The following is a 17,845-nucleotide window of genomic DNA, read 5'->3' as shown; positions in this document are numbered from 1 at the left end:
GCTTGACACTCCCTGAAGGGGCAAAAAGTATAAAGATTCTAATGAGCTACAGAGAGAGTTCTTTTAACTCGGCGGGGCAGATAGAGATGCACTGGGACGGTGCTCTGCCAGCCTTGGCAGCCCGACTCTGAGAAGGAACTCCATGTGGACCGACAATCAACAATGCGTTCTTTGCTATTCTCTCTGCCTCAGTATCTCCAGCTCACTCGTAACCTCATCTCTTTTTGTTGTCATATCACTCTCCCTTTTGTTCAGACTCAACACCTTTTGTCTGATTGGCAGGTCATTCACAGGACAAGACGTATATAGTTCATAAAAGATTTTATGAACCGCAACTTTATTCACCATATCTATAAAGTTTATGATATTTTTCAAGATTTCTATTTAATATTTGTATGAACAGTCCAGAATCAAATTTAATGCAAGAGTTTTTAAAAGTTTGAATATAAGCCTATCTTGAGGAGTGAAGCCAATTTTCTGCATATAGGTGCTTTGAAGATGCAAAAGCACCTCATCAATATAAAAAAAAAAAAGCATTTCGGTGGTTTTTCTTTTGTTATCTATTTCATTCACTTCGTCATTTTTGACTATTTAACCAATGCTCACATACATGACATTAAGGTTTTTGTGTCAACCATTACCCTCTCCATAGACTGAATAAAAGAACCTATATATTTCTAGAATTCAAGCTGGTGTGAAGACGATACCAAACTAAAGTTCCAAAGCGAGGATGTCATATTCCAATCTTTAAGCAATATTGTCCTGAATTTTTTTAGATCTTTCCCTTCTTCAACATAACTGACTTAAATGATTGGGTCATTAACAGGCTTGAAAGCAAGCTGTTGGGGATATACATTTAATCTGAATCAAGTGGAAGCATTTAAAACCTTTATGAATTTGACAGCTGTCATCTAAATGAAAGAAAACTATAAATCAGGTAGAAAACTGAGCAGGCCAAACTGCCCAAACATAACAAGCATGAGTCAGGTAGTGATGATAACTGTCAAATGCTAGGTTGCCTGGCAACTGGAGACCTTGTTGGTGTCTTCAGACTCCAATTACATTTGCTTTATTGGCTTTAATCAAATATAATCTTGTGGGAAATGCATTCTATCATCAATATGAGGACTGTAGGCATGAGCTACAAACTTGGAAAAATAAAAACTTCCAATGACTTATTGGAATCAAAAATATCCACAAAAACAGTCACAGATGTGTTGACCAAAGCTCAGATTTAGTCACATTGCCTCATCAGCTTCATTTCATAAAAACAACTAACTCTGGTTAACAGTAGCACAAGGATAACATAACTGTGCAACTCCACTTTAAGGTCACTCAGTCAAAGCACCAAGCTAAAGTAAAAACCTTCTACAACCAATGTTAGTTGGCAATATTTGACTGTGACTATGCTTCTCCAGACCTCAAAGGGAAGCTCAACCAATCCAATTATGTTGTTTAGCTTTGATTTCCATATGATTAAGAATGAGGATGGAGGCTGGGTGGTAAATGCAAATCCTGGTGATGAGAAGGGATTTGTTTTGAGGATGCTTTGAGGTTCAAAATGGGGAGACAAGTTTATTTTTCCAATTTATAAAGTTCCTACCAAGCCCGAATCCCATTATGTAATATTTCAAATAAAAATAAAAATAAAAAATTTGATTAAATGTGTAAATATTGACCATCATCTTATGTTTCTAATCACACCCATTCTTAGTGCAAACATAAGGATGACCTTACCTGTTTATGAGTAAAACTGTCACCTATCAGAGTTTTACCCCAAACAAGCACAGCTACAGCCAGCCACTGCTACCCAGTTTGTATTCAAAGGTGGTGATGTTAAGGTTACTGGTGCATTAGGACAGCCTGTGCAAAGAGGATTATGGCTGCAGTCCAGATGAGGGTCCGGGGGGAGCTTACGGGTGACGCATCACCACTGATGATGTCTGGAAACATTCCACTGCAAATCAATGGCATGGTACAAGCTCATTCAATCACCACCGTTACCACACTAAACTCTGAACTCAAATGCTAGCAGAGACGCTGTTGCAGTATGTTAAGAAATGACTAATTCCTTAACATGTAGATACAGAAATTTAAACCACTGGATCTGAGCTTAATCACATACATGTCATGTCGCCCAAGTATCCACTACACAGTTGCAAGCAAGTCTGAACCTTCTTTCTTTCCTGCTTCAGGAAACAGCAGCAGCATCAGCAGCCATCGTGCAACATATGCCATAGATGTGTGCAGTGACACATGCTCCATTTGTGCGTCGGTATTTTTAGCATTCACGCAGTCATTACGTCAGCGTGCAATCGCATAAGACCCGGGCTGGTCTGAGAGAAAAAGAAGTTAGACAGGAAGAAAGACAGCGATGCTCATTTCAGCTCAGCATCTGATTGGGTATGCAAGCAGCTCACATGTATCCTGTCCGTGAGGAATGCGCTTTGCTCTGCACTACTTCAATTAAGTTTATTTTTGAGGGTAATGGAACAACAAACACATCCCGATTCTTCAGCACATGTGCAGCAGCAAGCTCTTGAAGTGCTGCGTGAACAAAGTCAAGAGGATGGGATTCATGTTTCACAGACAAGAGACGTTAACTCATTGATCTTAAGATATCCTTCTCACCACTCTTTCAAGTTAAACTAATGATATAACATGAAAGTGTCTTCCTTCAAAAGGCCAAAAGCACTGGAAGATGATACTGGGATTTGTGATCACCATCGAGGACAAAATAGCACCACTGGGAGGTCATTAGGCTGTTGATAAATAGGCAGGGTGATACATGATCCGAAAAGAGATTTCCACTATTGATCCATTAACAGCAGAGATTACTCTGTAGGAAAATACTTACTGACGGGCTGTAATGCTATTTTTACATTGAAATGTCCTTGAAGTGAAGTGCATTCCCTGGAGTAACAAAACTATCTTAGTTAAGTAGGATTTTAAGAAACAAATGCAAGTAAATGCAAGCATTTTTTTCAGGAAGCAATCCCAGCTTTTGTGTCATTTTCATGCCAGTGCCTGTGTGTTTTAACTGAGGCCAGCTCTTAACACAAATTGCTTGTTAGCAAAAATAGCCAGGGGCCTCACAAGGTACAAAAGCCATCCCCAACTGGGAGGGAAGTCACTATAGGATCACAGTTTATGCTCATGTGTTACACATTTCCACTACGCATACAAACAAAACCCTTGCCTCCTGTCAACTCTTCTGATGTACTAAACCAGCTGCCCGAGGTGTCCATCCGCCTTCATCGCCCAGTCCCAGAGCTCTTACACCATGCACAAAGGCCTCCACAGTGGGGGGGTTTCCTTCGCATTTCCCCCTTCTCGCAACTACACAAAGGAGATCCATTTCAGCTGCTTTTAGCAACACCACTTTCTGCTTATAGTTCTTCACACTCCCTACCCTAAGGGTGGGAGGAAAATAAAGGCACCAGGTGGATGTTTGGAGAGGGGGGTTAGGATTTTAGCAAACAAGAGCTCTTCAAGGCAATTTCACCACAGTTGGGTGTCCTTTATTTGTCCTTTTTTTGTCTGCAGGTAGGGAAACTGATACTAGAACCGTATGTTACAAAGAGACCAAAATTAGATCATAACACCAGTAACACTTGTTGCAAATAGAACCCCTTAAACTGTAAAAGAAGAAGGACTACCTTTATACGCAGATTTTTTAAATTATCTGATAAAACCAGGTTAGTTAAGTTCGCATGCTTTTCGTATCAATGCCAAGCTTAGCCTATCTGCTGCTGGCTATAGCATCATTTCCAGCCCACTGGCACACTCTGTTTTATCTTTTTGGTTTATCTTCTCATTTCAGTTTCTGCAAGACTAGTTTCCTAAATGTAAAAGAAATGACTGCTTTCACAAGAAAAAACAAATAATTGTCCAATGCATGTCTCTTCCTTTCTTGCAACCAAATGAATAAGTTGTTAGCTGCTATTCAATAATGCAAATGGTTTAACTCCTTGTGGGGCAAGGGACAATTTTTGATAGTTTCATGCTGAATATGAAAGAAAACGAAGTTATTTCTTCTTTTTTTTTTTAACGTAACAACAGAATGGAGGTCTTGGTACATACCAGAAGGACAATTTTAGGTTAAAATGTCTAATTTCAATGTATTTTATTGAGTGCCCTGTTGCACTTGTTCTGCTTTATTGATATTACAACAAATGAGCTGACCTGCAGACAAGGATTTTTCGAATAGGTTCAAACACATCATCAATGACTCATCATGCTTCAGGATTCTTCCATGTAGTTGTGATCAAAAGAGCCCAGAGTCTGTTGAAATTGGCTTCCTTTTAGTTACAATAAATAGGGATGTTTTTTTGTTTTTTGTTTTTTTTTTTTAGCTGTGAGCCTCAAAAATAGTCCGACCCTTAAGGGGTTAAATGCCAGGAAGATAAAAGCCCAGTCTGCTGCATCAAAAGAAGAAATCCTCTGCAACTTCCAAAAAAAGAACCCAAACAAAGCAAATGAAACCTACAATGTGCCACAATGCCAACCTCAGTGATGCTGGAAGAATACTGAAAGGACCCCATTCAATCAATGATGTGGGGGGAAAAGGAGGAAAACTGTTGGTCTTCTTTCCATAAACAAACAAAACATCAGATGATCCAGCAGCTCAGATGTCTTTTATTATTCATTTAGGGGGAAAACAAAACAATAAAATAAAAACTCTGCTTCTCTGGTTTGAATGCTTTCCTCTTATCTGGGTAAACAATCCGAGGAGCAACAGTGCCTGAAGAAGGTTGAAATGAAAGGAGATGTGAGAAGCTAACTGGGTCGCAGTTGGAGGTTTAGTCAACCTGATGAATTAAAAAGACTCGGAGGAGATACTCTGCATCACCCGCACAATTCATTTAGGTGTTCATGAAAGTCAGCCGGGAAAAACCAGACAATTTTCAACTATTTAGAATTTGAAGCTCTGTCACAGATATCACAAATATCCAAGTCAATCTCATGAAGTTGTAATCTATTATAAAAATCTAAATGAAGAAAAACCTCCACAGAATGGAACATTTAAAATAAAATGAAAGTTTAAAAAAAATCAATCGCAATCAGCTTAAAAACGTGCGTCTCTTAAACGAACATCGAAAAGAAGATAACACTGCACCAAGCAATCAAACACCCTTAAACAAAGCTAATCTGACATCAACCTCGCTTTCCAGTCTGTGTGCAGAAAAAGAGGAAGTGAGGGGAGCAGAGGGAGGAGTGGTGAGGACGACAAGCAGCGAGCCAGCACTTCACACACAGACGACAGCCAGGCAATCATCTCAACGGCACAGCGAGAGCAGGATACAGATCGCTCGCACCCACAAACCTCAAAGGTGACAAAGAGCAAATGTACAAGCCATATACACGCTGAAGCGTACGCACACAGACACACATCGGGCAGGTAATAAGACAAGAAGAAGCAGCCAAGGTCAGGGAGAAATCAGCCAAGCAGCAGCTGATCCTCCCAGCGTGAGCTTTACACAGAGAGAGAGGGATGGAGAGGGGAAACACAGTTCAATCTCAGCGAAGACAGTGAGGGATCTAAAGTGATCAATGTCACTCCCACAGCTCCTGAGTCAACAGTCAATATAGACCAAAAAGACATACCTGTGGACATGCAAGTAGCTATTTGCACCAATGATTCTCATGGTCAGTTCTGAAGCTAAAACATGCTATGAATGAATGAGATAAACACAAGAGGAGCTGAAGCAAAGCAGGATAAATCTTAACAGGACCAACAGCTTTATGTTCCACAAAGTAAAGAACGATATAGCAGATACCAAGGACATGAAGAAATTGGACCTGGACCAAGCCCAGGGAAACATGAATTCACCATCTGCCTACCTGATAACACACTCCGAGAATGACATCTTTGCCTCTTTGATCTGGCCATTTGTCAGCATTTTGCAGCAGATATAAAATCAGAACACTGGAGTGTAATAGACAAGTAATGCTAGTAAATATATAACATTGGTAGGTTTATCATCCCAAAATCCAACCAAAGAGATTCTTTATCCTCTTATTCAGGTGCAACATGCTCCCGGATTCTCACATACACATTGTTTATTCAAAAATATCAGTTCTGTTTATATCTTGAGGCATAAATAACAATTAAAAGTTTACTGATATCACAAATTCAACCACAATACCGCGATTCAATTTGATTTGATTCATGCTGCAATCGATCTGTAACATGGTGATTTAACTTAATCACTTCCATGTGAGCAGTCCTGTTTAGACTAATCCGACTGGTTCTTGGAGCACATTATCCAAAGACATATTAATCCAAATTGAATAAAACCGAGACCTTCTTCTGTGAGCTGCTTGCAGAAATGTGCCATTAGTCGATTGCAACAAGTAGTGCAGCCCTGCTTGGATGGATCCAATGAAACCAAACAGCTATGGTCCACAATCTCCTGTATGTACATTAAAAGAACTTGCTTCTATTTTGTAGGTTTGACATGATTCGGACAGGTGTTTCAAAGGATTAAGAAATTTGAATGATCAACAACTCATCTAAAATGATACCCTGTGCACAGATAAACCACCCTGGTTTTTGCCTTGTTTAAGCACTATGCTTTCAAAATAGTGTCTTATATTAAAGAGAATTAAGCATTTTATCCATTCATCCGTATCTGTATAAAACAAAGCTGCCCACGAGACTCATAAATACGATACTGATTAGTTACAGTTGCTCGGATATGACTAGATAATGACCATTTTGTGGAACGATTTTGCAAACAGTCCAAAAATATTTGCGGCTGCTGCCTTGCTGACAGCCTCGTAGTATCAATCCAACCGGATGGTTAATTGATTTGAGTCAGCTGGAGCCAAAAATACTTTCATACGTTTCAACACTTGAAACCTCAATGGTACTAAATGCAGAACCACTGGTTTTATGTTGTGTTCTCGCATCTTTAGAGCAGCACTTTTCTGGGTTTTCACATTAAATTTTAAAGTGTGATATTTCCATAAATGGAAACATGTTTGGTTATATCCTACGGAGTGCATAAAGCACGACAAAAAAAAGTACATAACATCTTCTGTAGCCACCATTCTACAATAAAGCCCGAGTGGTGACTGTGGTCTTCAGTCATTTTCAGACACACACCAAATATACAATACAGAAACATGCGTACTCGCACACAATTCCACACATAAACCCTTACGTGCACACACACACACACACTCACACTGAGTATCTGGGGATATCTGGGACAGGTGAGTATGGATTGAGAGCAGGGAGAGGGAGATGCATGTGCAAGAGAGATAAAGGTGAAACAGATTGCAGTGTAGACAGAAGGAAGTGGGCTACTGAGAGAAAGGGGGGGGAAAAAATCCAGACAGAACAGAAGTGATGGAGCAATGGTTTAAAAAAAGAAGCAGTGTATAAGACAAGGGTCATCACGGTATGACCAGCTGCATCTGGAAAAAGCTCACTCTATGGAAATAAACAGCAGAAGAGCAGAGGTGGAGATGACAGAGACAAAGTGAGACAGCCAACGATCATGACAGGAAAAACTGAAGCATTTCTGTTTAATTAAAAGTGACGGCAATGAAAGACTAGAGGAGAGACAGATGATAGGTATCCAAGTTTGGACGCCGCCACACAGGGAACACCCAGCCAAGGTCAAGCTTATCACCAGTTGTCAGTATTGTGACCTCTCACCTGTGTTTCTGTCCCTTTCAATGAGACTAATCAGGATGTTTATTCTGCTGACATCTCCTAACTGTACAAAATGACCAAAACTAAACAGAGATGCTTTTAAGAGCTACATAATGAAAACTTTAGAGCGCAAGTTTACAACAAAATAACTATGCAAAAAAATACAACTGAGGATGTTTAGAGGAACAGAAAGTTCTTTTTCTGTCATTTTCTTTCTTTGTGACCATTACAGCAGGATGACTCAGGAGTTGGAAAACATGTCTGTGTACATGGAGAGTCCATAGCTGTGATCCAGACACAGTCTCAAGAACAGAGTGCCAGCGTTTTTATTCATTAACTCAGTGAATGTCTTCCTCCACCCACAGGAAATGTGGACGGTGTTTCAGAGAAAGAGCTTTCCTTGCGTGAGAAGAACCATCTGTGAAGAAGCCTTATGGGGACTGGTTCAGTGAATCAACCCCAAACCACCAAAAATTGGGACCATGTGAAATGTAAATAAATATAGAATATCTTAAGCCAATATCCCAGAACAGAACATGAAAACCATATCTAATGTTGAAACTGTGACATTTTACCAACTTTAATGGAAAATATTGGCTCATTTTTTAATTTGATTAATTTGCTTAGTGACCTGAACATCCAGAGCCTCCAGGTTTGACCTTTAACTTTGTCCCATCCACACAGAAATTCCTCGGATTCTCTGAATTTCTTGATATTAACTGTAGACTGTGGGATCTTCACGCTATTTGCAGTTTTACATTGAGAAACATTTTCCAAAAACTCTTCCCAAATCTTTTGGACAGTATATTGCAGACTTGACAATAAACCAAATGAGTTGTCAAATGGTCCCGCAGTTATTTCTGATTTATTTTTCAGCCTTCTGTTGCACCTGTTTTAATTTTCTTAAGATGTATTTCTGCCATTAAATTTAAAATGAGCTAATATTTCTCATTAAATGGTAAAATGCTCTAATATCTCATATGGTTTTTACGTTCCACAGATACTAAAACGTAGGTTTATGAGGTTTGCAAGTTATTACATTTTATAAATTGTAAAATGCACTTCTTTGTAATTGGGGTTGGAATAAGTGTTTAATGACCAGTAGAGCATAAGTGCAAAACACTCCAATTCACCATTGCAAAAATAGAAGAAATAAAAAGAAATAAAGAATTTGTTAGTTCTTAAAAGCTAATTGTATAAACAACTTTTTTTTTCTAGGAAAGGCAATATATAGAGAAAAATGTTGTCATAATGAAGCCAATGGTTTATCAGTCCTTTACACAACAGCTGAAATATGCTTTTTTTTTACTTGTTCCTACCTAAGACTTTGCCATTACATCATAACTCAGCGTTCCCATCAGCGATGCACTTGAAACAAGAAAAAAAAAAAAAAAAGTCCTTGAAGATACGCTGTCCTTCACAGAGCTCCTTAGTCCACATAGAACTGTTTGGTCTACATGCTCTTACAGACTACAGGCAAAACATACAATATCCCATTAGCTTTATTTCAAATCCGATTAGCCTCTTCTACCATAAACCTATCCACTAAAACTGGCTTTTTTTTCTTTCTTTTTTTTTACAGATATGAGCAGCAAAACTGTGTAGCACAGAAAAGTATGCCTCTTTAAAACGTCCAAGTCAGAGCACAGCAATTATATATAATTAGCACAAGACTGAATTATGTTAAGTATCAAAAGCATTCAAGTACTTATTAGATTTTGGCTGTAATGAACCCTATTTCTGTTTGCCAGTCCTCATTAAACTAAGCGACCAAAAGAAAAGGAGAAGATGTGATTATTTCTCTGTACAAAGTTTCCAAATGTATTCACATATGTACGGGCGGACAGGACAGAGAGGATCAAGAAAAAGGATATGTAAAGATTTGACCCCATGAGGTTAAATCATCCCACAACGAATTAGATCGTTTGCAAGATCAAAACAAAGAACTGGACCAAGGCATCTCTGTTACGCATCCCCCCGCTGTTACTGTAAGAATAACAGTGTTAGAGCTTGGCTCTATAGTCACGAACTACCAGGGTAATTTAAGACAGAGACAATCGTGGCCATTAGCGCTTTACATTCGTAAATTATGCATATGTTCCTTAAGCAAGCCTTGACACTTTATTATCCATTAATAATGCATTAATGAAGTTGGATTTAAACTCAACAGACAATTACTCCTTTTTATCACCATGTTAATAATGAACTGAGCACTCTGGGTTTTAGCAACTTTCGGATGGGTCGAGGTAGCTACCATTAAAGCGGGGTTTATGGGGGAAAATGGAAGCTTTGATGCTCTAGGTCACACTAATCAATGACCACTTCCTTTATGGTCAATACACATAATCCTGCATCACAGCCACAGGCCACAGATAGCTGATGTTAGCCCAGGCAATCACTTTTCTGCTGTGAACAAGCAAAAAAAAAAAAGTGTCTGGATGCTCGAGCAGCTCCTCTCACCCGCCAATCATTGTGATTGTCACCGCGTTCGTTTATGAAAATGACATGTCAGTCATTTTCTTTTCCTTCAGCCCCCACAGACGACAACAAAACACACACACACACGCACATGTTGCATCACTTCTCCATTGCTTACATTGCAGGGGTGCTACTGATCAGTTAAGCTGCTGAATTCCTAATAGGACATATCCCATTAACCTCTCTCGCACAGGGACTGCGGATTGATACTGAGGAAAAGAGGAGTGCTGACACGCTCTACATCAAGCGCAAATTATTTCATAACAGCAATGCTAGCCAAAGGCAAGCAGCTTTAATATTTAATTTTTTTTTTTTTTTTTTTTGCAGGTGCCAGCTGCCAGATTGTGTTGCAAGTATTTGCATCTGAAATAACTTCAAGGTGATTGCCAATAGACCACATTTACATTGCATCAGTTAAGAGATTTCCCTGAATCGTTGAGTTGGCCATTTTAAAGAGCTTGTGATTAATTGATCAATAGAGGAGTTAGTCTGTAGGTTCGGAGAAGAATTCACCTGTGTTACCAACGATTAATGGGAAAAGCAGCTTTATCAATGACTGTAAGAGTAATCATATGCATTCTGGGTAACTGACAACCTCTGAGCAATCCACCTCTGAGCAAAAGCAGAAGGGACATGCTATAGACTGCCAGTGGAGAGGAAATGCAGGAAAGCTCCCCCCGAGCTGCCAGTCTGAAAATTACACATGGATGTGGACAGGCAATTACAGCATATTGGTTTGAACATGTCGCCCCAATCCAATGGGATTCAGAGAGCTTCCCTCTTTCTGTGGAGACCAAAGAGGAGCTGGGAGGAGGTAAAACATTTTTTATTCCTGAAAATAACATGGCTGAGATCACACAACCGTCTCCATTTCCAGTGCTGGGGGTGTCCTGATTAGAAACAGACAATGGTTTTGTGACTTGTTTTTGTTTTCATACGCGAGGAGCTCCATAGTAAATGAAGCATGAATCAATTAAATAATGGAGCAGGAGTATTTCCTCATGTCTCCTTCCATGTTTGCGCAACAGCAGCTTTGCCGTCACGGTGAATCAGTGCACAGCGATACCGTCATATGTTACATGTCCACGTAGATTTATCTAACCTTTATAGGGTGCACAAACCATTAAAGGATGTGCATATGGAGGAGTAGATGGTTATCTCTTTCTATATTGTGCATTTGTTTTAGTCACACAAGAGCATCCTCTTTGCATGCTGAATTATTGTCTTGGACTAGTATTGTGTGCACACACACAAGATGCTTGGCTCTATCTCTGCAGATGGAGACGAAGCAATTACAAGCTGGTAGGCTTCACCTCGCCACGCCCCCTCCCCCTACCATCTTCCATACATCGCCCTGGGGCTTGCTGCATTAAGAAATCATGGGTATAATGGTGGAATGGGCCTCAGGGCCCCCATCGAAACAACCTGCTAATCCCCTGTGGAGAAGAGGGGATACGGGAGGGGTTGAATTTAAGGCTAACAGGGCAAGGCGGTCGCCCCGACAATGAGTCCACCCCTGACACGCGCCAGCACCCTCTCACACACCACTCATCACAACACACCCCCCCTTCTCTTCTAGCACCCCATCAACCACAGCGACATCCTCCCACGGGAAGGACCAGCAATGTCAGCCATGGGAGAACAGGCAAGCCCCAGGCCCAACGCTCGCCCTCCATCTCAGCCAGGCCTGGAGCAGGAGCGTTCAGTCAGACCATCCCTCCATTCTGTTCTTATCTGATGGTGCTAGCTTCTCTTTCCACCGCGCTCGACGACAGAAAAAGCAGCGGCATTGTTAATCAAGCTCCTCCAATCAACAACCGGCAGAGAATTGGGCTTGTACACAAACCGATCCGAAGCAGCTCGTTAAAATGGTTTAATTACTTGTCGAAATTATGATGAGCAATGACATGCTTGATTGGTTGTATCAAAGGCCCTTAATGAGGAGAAAGGTTTTCACTCTGTCTAACATCTAGTCTTCATAAACATGACATAATTCAGCCTCAAGTGTTTTCTGTAGCCAGTTATTGAGTCAAAGCATGTTTGTCTCCTGTGATATTTGTGACAGATTTCCCATTGTGTACTTATATTGACATCTATGGGTACGTTTGTGACCAGAGAATCAGCCTTTCAAATCATCAACATCGCTTAATGTCTCTTCATATCTCATCCCGTTTACCCGGCAACATAAACCTAAAATCTAAAGCCATAAATCATAAGTATAAAGCCTCAATCTAGAAATCAGATATTAATGTCATCTCATCAGGTCATTCCAGCTTAAAAACTAGTAATCATTCCAGTGGTGGGCTAATGGGAGCCGTAATATCAACTCGCTGAGAGTACATTCATATTTCATGAATGGCGTTGGCTCCCGTTGTGCTTGGGTCCCGTTCTGTTCAGAAAGAGAATCGACATCAAACGCTGCAACCATCCAATTACACAGACAGACGTTCTGATCTCATCCTGATTTGGCCAAAGATCAAATGTTCCTGCACGGAATCAAGGAATTCTGAGCACTTTTAGTTAGCCAGCCTCCCTTTCAAAGGGGGATAAAGTGTTCGCTGAAAGCACCTGGAGGAAATCACATTAAAAATGGCTAATGCGTGGATTTACTTGTACCAATATTTAGATATCATGGCTATTCTCCAGCAAATATATCCATGAGGATATCTAATACAGGAAAAAGTAAAAACAGATGCCAGCTCAACTTGCAAATTCAGTGCAATAATAACATGTTGTGTTTTGTTAAAGGTTCAAGAGAGATAAGAGAAGGTACCAAATACTCGTTCAGGCACAAAGGAGATTCCAGGTGAGGATCAACACTCATAATGAGAATGAGGCTTTTTTTTTGTCACAAGGATGTTTTTCCGTGCCAAATAGGCCAACAATTTCTACACCAGCTAATCAGATTTCTTGCTTTGCCATGCCTCTTAATCCTGCAATACACATGCTTAAACCACACAGATTCAAGTCTCTGAAAGCATGAGCTCTGGTGAACGGTTTGAGTTGAGATTTCATGACACCCACATTTTCTTTCAAACATGGACACTGGAAAAAAAAAAAAAAAAAACACAAATGATAAGGCAACATAATAAACTTTCCTTTGAATCCAAACCCTGACCCTTAGATATTGCTTAAAACCACAAATAGCTTCTTTTAAGTCTGTATTGATTCACTTGATCCCACAGAATGAATAAAATCCTCAAAGGCGCTGATGGACTCAAAACACAACACCCAGCTGACCCTGAGACTTCATCTATTTAACCTGCACAAGCTGACGTCTTCAAGCCACCATTAGCATGCTTAAAACTGACTTCTGAACAGCTTCCTACTGTCCATTTTTGTGTGTGTATGCACACTTGTGTGCATATTTGTGAGCAACGTGAGCAGAATTTCACAACAGGAAAACACACTTGTTCCTTCCTCAAAAAGAAACAAGCCACAAACACACTGCTGACACGTCTTAAAGAATAAATCACAGCCAATTAAAAGAGTCTTATTGCTGTTATTGTGAGGAGAAAAAAAAAGGATAAAGAACCTTAATCCAATTAAATGGGCACCGTCTAACAGTCTGGGGACAACGCTGAGTATTTAGCTTTTTAAAAAAAATGTTCTCTTTTTATCCAGCCAAGTGAACTTTGACAGCGGGGTATGGGTTTAAGTAGCTAAATGGAATAAATCTATTTGGCCCTATTAAAACGCGGAGCCTGCGGGCTCTAGAGAACTGTGTCCAGCAAAGGATTAAATACTCTGCTACAGCAAAGTGACTTGGGTCAGATGTTTGGCATTTACATGTACGAGGAACTGTAACAGGACAGAAGCAGAAAAAATTTTTTTTGCAAAGTAGTCAAATGACCAGACCATAGAGTGCGACACTGAGACACCAACTGGCTTTTAGTTCACCATGCTTCACTAACCACAGATTGTGTGTATTGTTTTTATTTTTTTGTTTTTCTTTCTTTTAGGGACACTTGGTAACATTTATCGCTTAATGAACGCAACCACTTAGACCACAAGAAATTAAACTGATTTGTCTATGACTTTAATTTCAAAGTACTTCTTTGCAACATCAACAGCAGCATGACTGGCTCGTTTTCACAGGGACTGCTGAGGCATGTAGGAGCCACAGCATCACACATGGAGCAGACGATATCTCTGGGGAATATGAGACATTTAAGCCTCCTTTAAGCAGCCATGTCTCAATGAGCTCCCCATTGCTTATTTTCTAAAAATAAATAAATAAATAAATAAGGGTAACAGGACGTATAAACCTGTGTGGGGTTGCGTTGTTGTTGTTGCTTGTTTGTCTCACTTGACTGTTTGATCCTGAGCCTGTCTGGAACAATGCACTGGAAGATGCAGACATTTCCAGGACCTTCAACAGCAATTTCAGACTCAGACAAGTCAGGGTTTGCGATGATCCCTTCATCACTTCTTGTTTCTCCATTATATATGGCTCTCTTTCGAAGAATAAGTAGATGTTTGGGCAAAACACTGATGCAGCAGTGAGACTAAGACAAGCTGGCTTTCCCATTCAAACAAGCGAAGCAGCAGCAGGAGCGAAAACACTCCGATGGTATTCCAGAATAGTAGTTCATAATGTGGCCATGAAAAGGGCAAAACATGAGGGGGAAAAAATCAATATAAATAGAGTGATGGCAAATAGAGAACCGGTGGAGGTTACAGCAACAAACCTGTGCTTTGCAATGTGGCATTCAAGTGAAATCCAACCTCTGATCGTGGACTGGACGGAGCGTTGATGTGCCCTTATGTAAAAACAATCACTCACTGTAGCTGTTTTCAGTGCTGGAAACCATCAATTATACACCCAGTTCACCTCGTGAAGCCCATTTACATATTAACACTCATGCCCGACAACTGCATGCAAGTGAAAGCAGAGGAGAGCAGTTTTACAACAAAAAGGTGATAAACTTACCGACGCCGTATTTTTCTTGTTCTGTAGGTATCCACATGGTTACGGTCGGAACATTTAAGTCAGCGGCGAAATGTAGGGTTTGGTGTCCGTGTAACGCATTCTATTAGTGTGCTTTCCTCCGGTCTGTAGTAGAAGTCATTGTTTAGGTTAAAGAAGGAGAAAGCGTCGATGCTGCTGCTGCTGCTGCTTCTGCTGCTGCTGCTGCTCGTAGTGGTACGGAGACGTGTCGCCTTTAAGATCAGTGGGAAATCTCACAATCTAGTCTGGGCGCTGGGAAGGACTTGCGTGAAATTTCTAAATTTGTGACATTAAGATGCAGATATTTAAATCTAATATATTTTTAAACGATCTCACTATATTCATTATCTTTATTTCTGATCATAATAATCACAAAAATATATAAACACCGTAAAATTATTATAGTGGTTTTTTTTTTCGCTTGAAAAAATACGAGTTCTGGAAAGTGGCAATCTCTGTAATTTATTTGTCATAATATTTTATATAGCACGACATTTTCAATGGATAAGAAGATAGAATATGGTTAAATACTGTATAGTGTTCTAATTGTAAAATACAGCGAAAAGTAAGATAATTAAATGCGTGGAAACAGGAAAAAAAAGTACGTTAATATTGTGTGGCAGTAAAATTGTTTCAGAAATTGACACTTTAACCTTAATACAAAACTCATGTGTGGCAAAATGTAAACAAAACAGAGAATAACAATAACAACAACAACTATAATAATAATAATGAGGAGAAAAGAACAAGAATAAATATAAAAATCATCTATAACAATATGTGTTGTTTCATTCATTTACATTAGGCCTCCTGTTAGCATGTTTGTGTCATTACAATCACGAAAGTCCTAATGACTCCATATTTAATCATTGTAGGATGACAGTTTTATTAAAAATTGTCGAGACTGTTTCAGTAAAACTTTAGGAGCGTTGCTATCAGCGCCACTAGCATTAAAAGCTCTCGCAATATCATTAGCATATTTAAAAAAAAAAAAAAAAAAAAAAAAAAAGAACCTTCTTTTGAACTGATATTTTTTTAATTTCCAGAAAACATTAAAATGTTTCCATTGAATTAAATTGTACAAATATAACAATTAATCTACTTACGACCCTTTTTATGTTTGAGTCATGCTACTTCAGGTTAATTTTACTGTCAGTTATTACCACATAGACCTCAACACACGTCAATTCATGTTTTAGAAAATATGAAACCTCTGACGGTACTCTCGCCATAACTCTTGAGTAATTCTACAAATATCTTCAAACTGAGTATTCTGTAATGTGTCCAATTATTATAGTTTAATATGGCGCTTAAGAGAGAATAGATGTGATTTAAAGAAAAGTCTAAAATTTCTGAGTTGCACTTGGATGCAGCATTATAGCAAACGCAGCGAGAGACTAAGCAATGCATTCTGGGACATGAAGTATCATCCTGTTAAGTCAATGAAAGTCCTTTATTGACAGCATCTCGGCACATTAGAGTACCATTCAAGTTGGGGTCTGTCTGATGACTGTCGGGTGATACGATTTTAGATGTACTTGTATTTTTGAATTTCTTAGAAGTTCATTTTAAAAAATATAAAGTAAACATTAAAAATAGCATCTAATACTATGGGGTAGACCTATGTATATCGGGGTATTGGTATAAAGCATGACTTTGTAACAGTGAAGAGCCCTCTTGGGTAGAAGCCTTCATCCGGGATAGCATAAGTATGAAAAATACATGAGACTCTGCGAGGAGGAAGTGGAAAACGGGAGGGAGTTCCTCGGCCAAAATTAAAGACCTCGACAGACAGGAAGAGAGAGTGAGCTTCTGCATGCCACAGTCTGTACTTGGGTGAACGCTCATGTCCCAAATGTCACACAATTTTATGAGCTGGCTGATCATCATATATCCATACAGTTTGTTTTTCCATTCTGTACTCTCACACCACCTGCTTTCCTGGGTGTAGCTGGTGTTGTGTGTGACTACAAAGGATTCTTGCAAAAAGCCATTCTGATGCATGTTCATTTTTCATGCTGCAAATGGAACATTAAAATGCTTTGAAGTGTCAAAAGTGGCTCTTTTCTTTTGGCTTCATCACCAGCTCCCATGTCCACTTACCCATCCAGCTTTGTAGTTTGTATGGTGAATTATGAATGGATGTGCCATTAAAAAGCAAGCAACCCGAGGCACCCAGCGGTCTTTGCAGATTATACTACATTTCATACTTAAGACATTATAAGCCGGTTTGTTATTTTCATCTTGGTTTCTTATCTGTCATGTTTTTTCCCCCTGCAGCATGCAGGATAACATGTTCCATTAAATACAGACATGCAACTATAACCAGGTTCTTTCAACCTCATCTCTAGATATCTTTGATTGTAGAGGTGGGGGTTGCAGGTAAAAGCTGGGTGTGGAGAACTGCTGGAATGCTCCACTCCACATATGAATAAATCATAGGCCATGGAGTAAGGTAAGACAGAAATCCTGTGGATGTACCCCTGAGAGGACAGGAGATTGAAGCCAGTGTGCACTTTTGTTCTATACAGAGAAAACAAGACTTGGTTCTGGATCACTGAATCATCATTCAAACTTCAGCTGCCTTTATGTTTACTGTTGTTATGAAGTGGGAAAATGTGCCAAAGCAAGCACGAAAACAGCAGAGATGAGACAGATGGAAAAAAAAATGCTGACTGCCAACTGCTAAATGTGACCTCATGGTGGAGGTGCATCTTTATCCCAACATGTTTCATCTCAAAAAATCATCG

General features: G+C 39.6%; 1 protein-coding gene across 3 annotated transcripts in view; it reads right to left on the bottom strand.

Annotated features, from left to right (window-relative positions):
• dock4b (dedicator of cytokinesis 4b) overlaps nt 1-15,114 on the bottom strand; it is a gene marked incomplete at both ends in the record, with an annotated part of 117,991 nt that extends 102,877 nt beyond the window's left edge. For all 3 annotated transcript variants that reach the window (XM_079263285.1, XM_079263284.1, XM_079263283.1), the window contains one exon: nt 15,078-15,114. In XM_079263285.1, the coding sequence (XP_079119411.1) occupies nt 15,078-15,114 (37 nt within the window). The remainder of the gene's footprint in view (nt 1-15,077) is intronic.
• Nucleotides 15,115-17,845: the final 2,731 nt, after the last annotated feature.

The sequence above is a fragment of the Telmatherina bonti genome, assembly GCF_933228915.1.
Source record: "Telmatherina bonti genome assembly, chromosome: 23".
In the NCBI taxonomy this organism is placed as follows: Eukaryota; Metazoa; Chordata; class Actinopteri; order Atheriniformes; family Telmatherinidae; genus Telmatherina; species Telmatherina bonti.
Note: the sequence above shows the minus strand (reverse complement) of the source record. Positions and strands in the feature narration are given on the sequence as shown.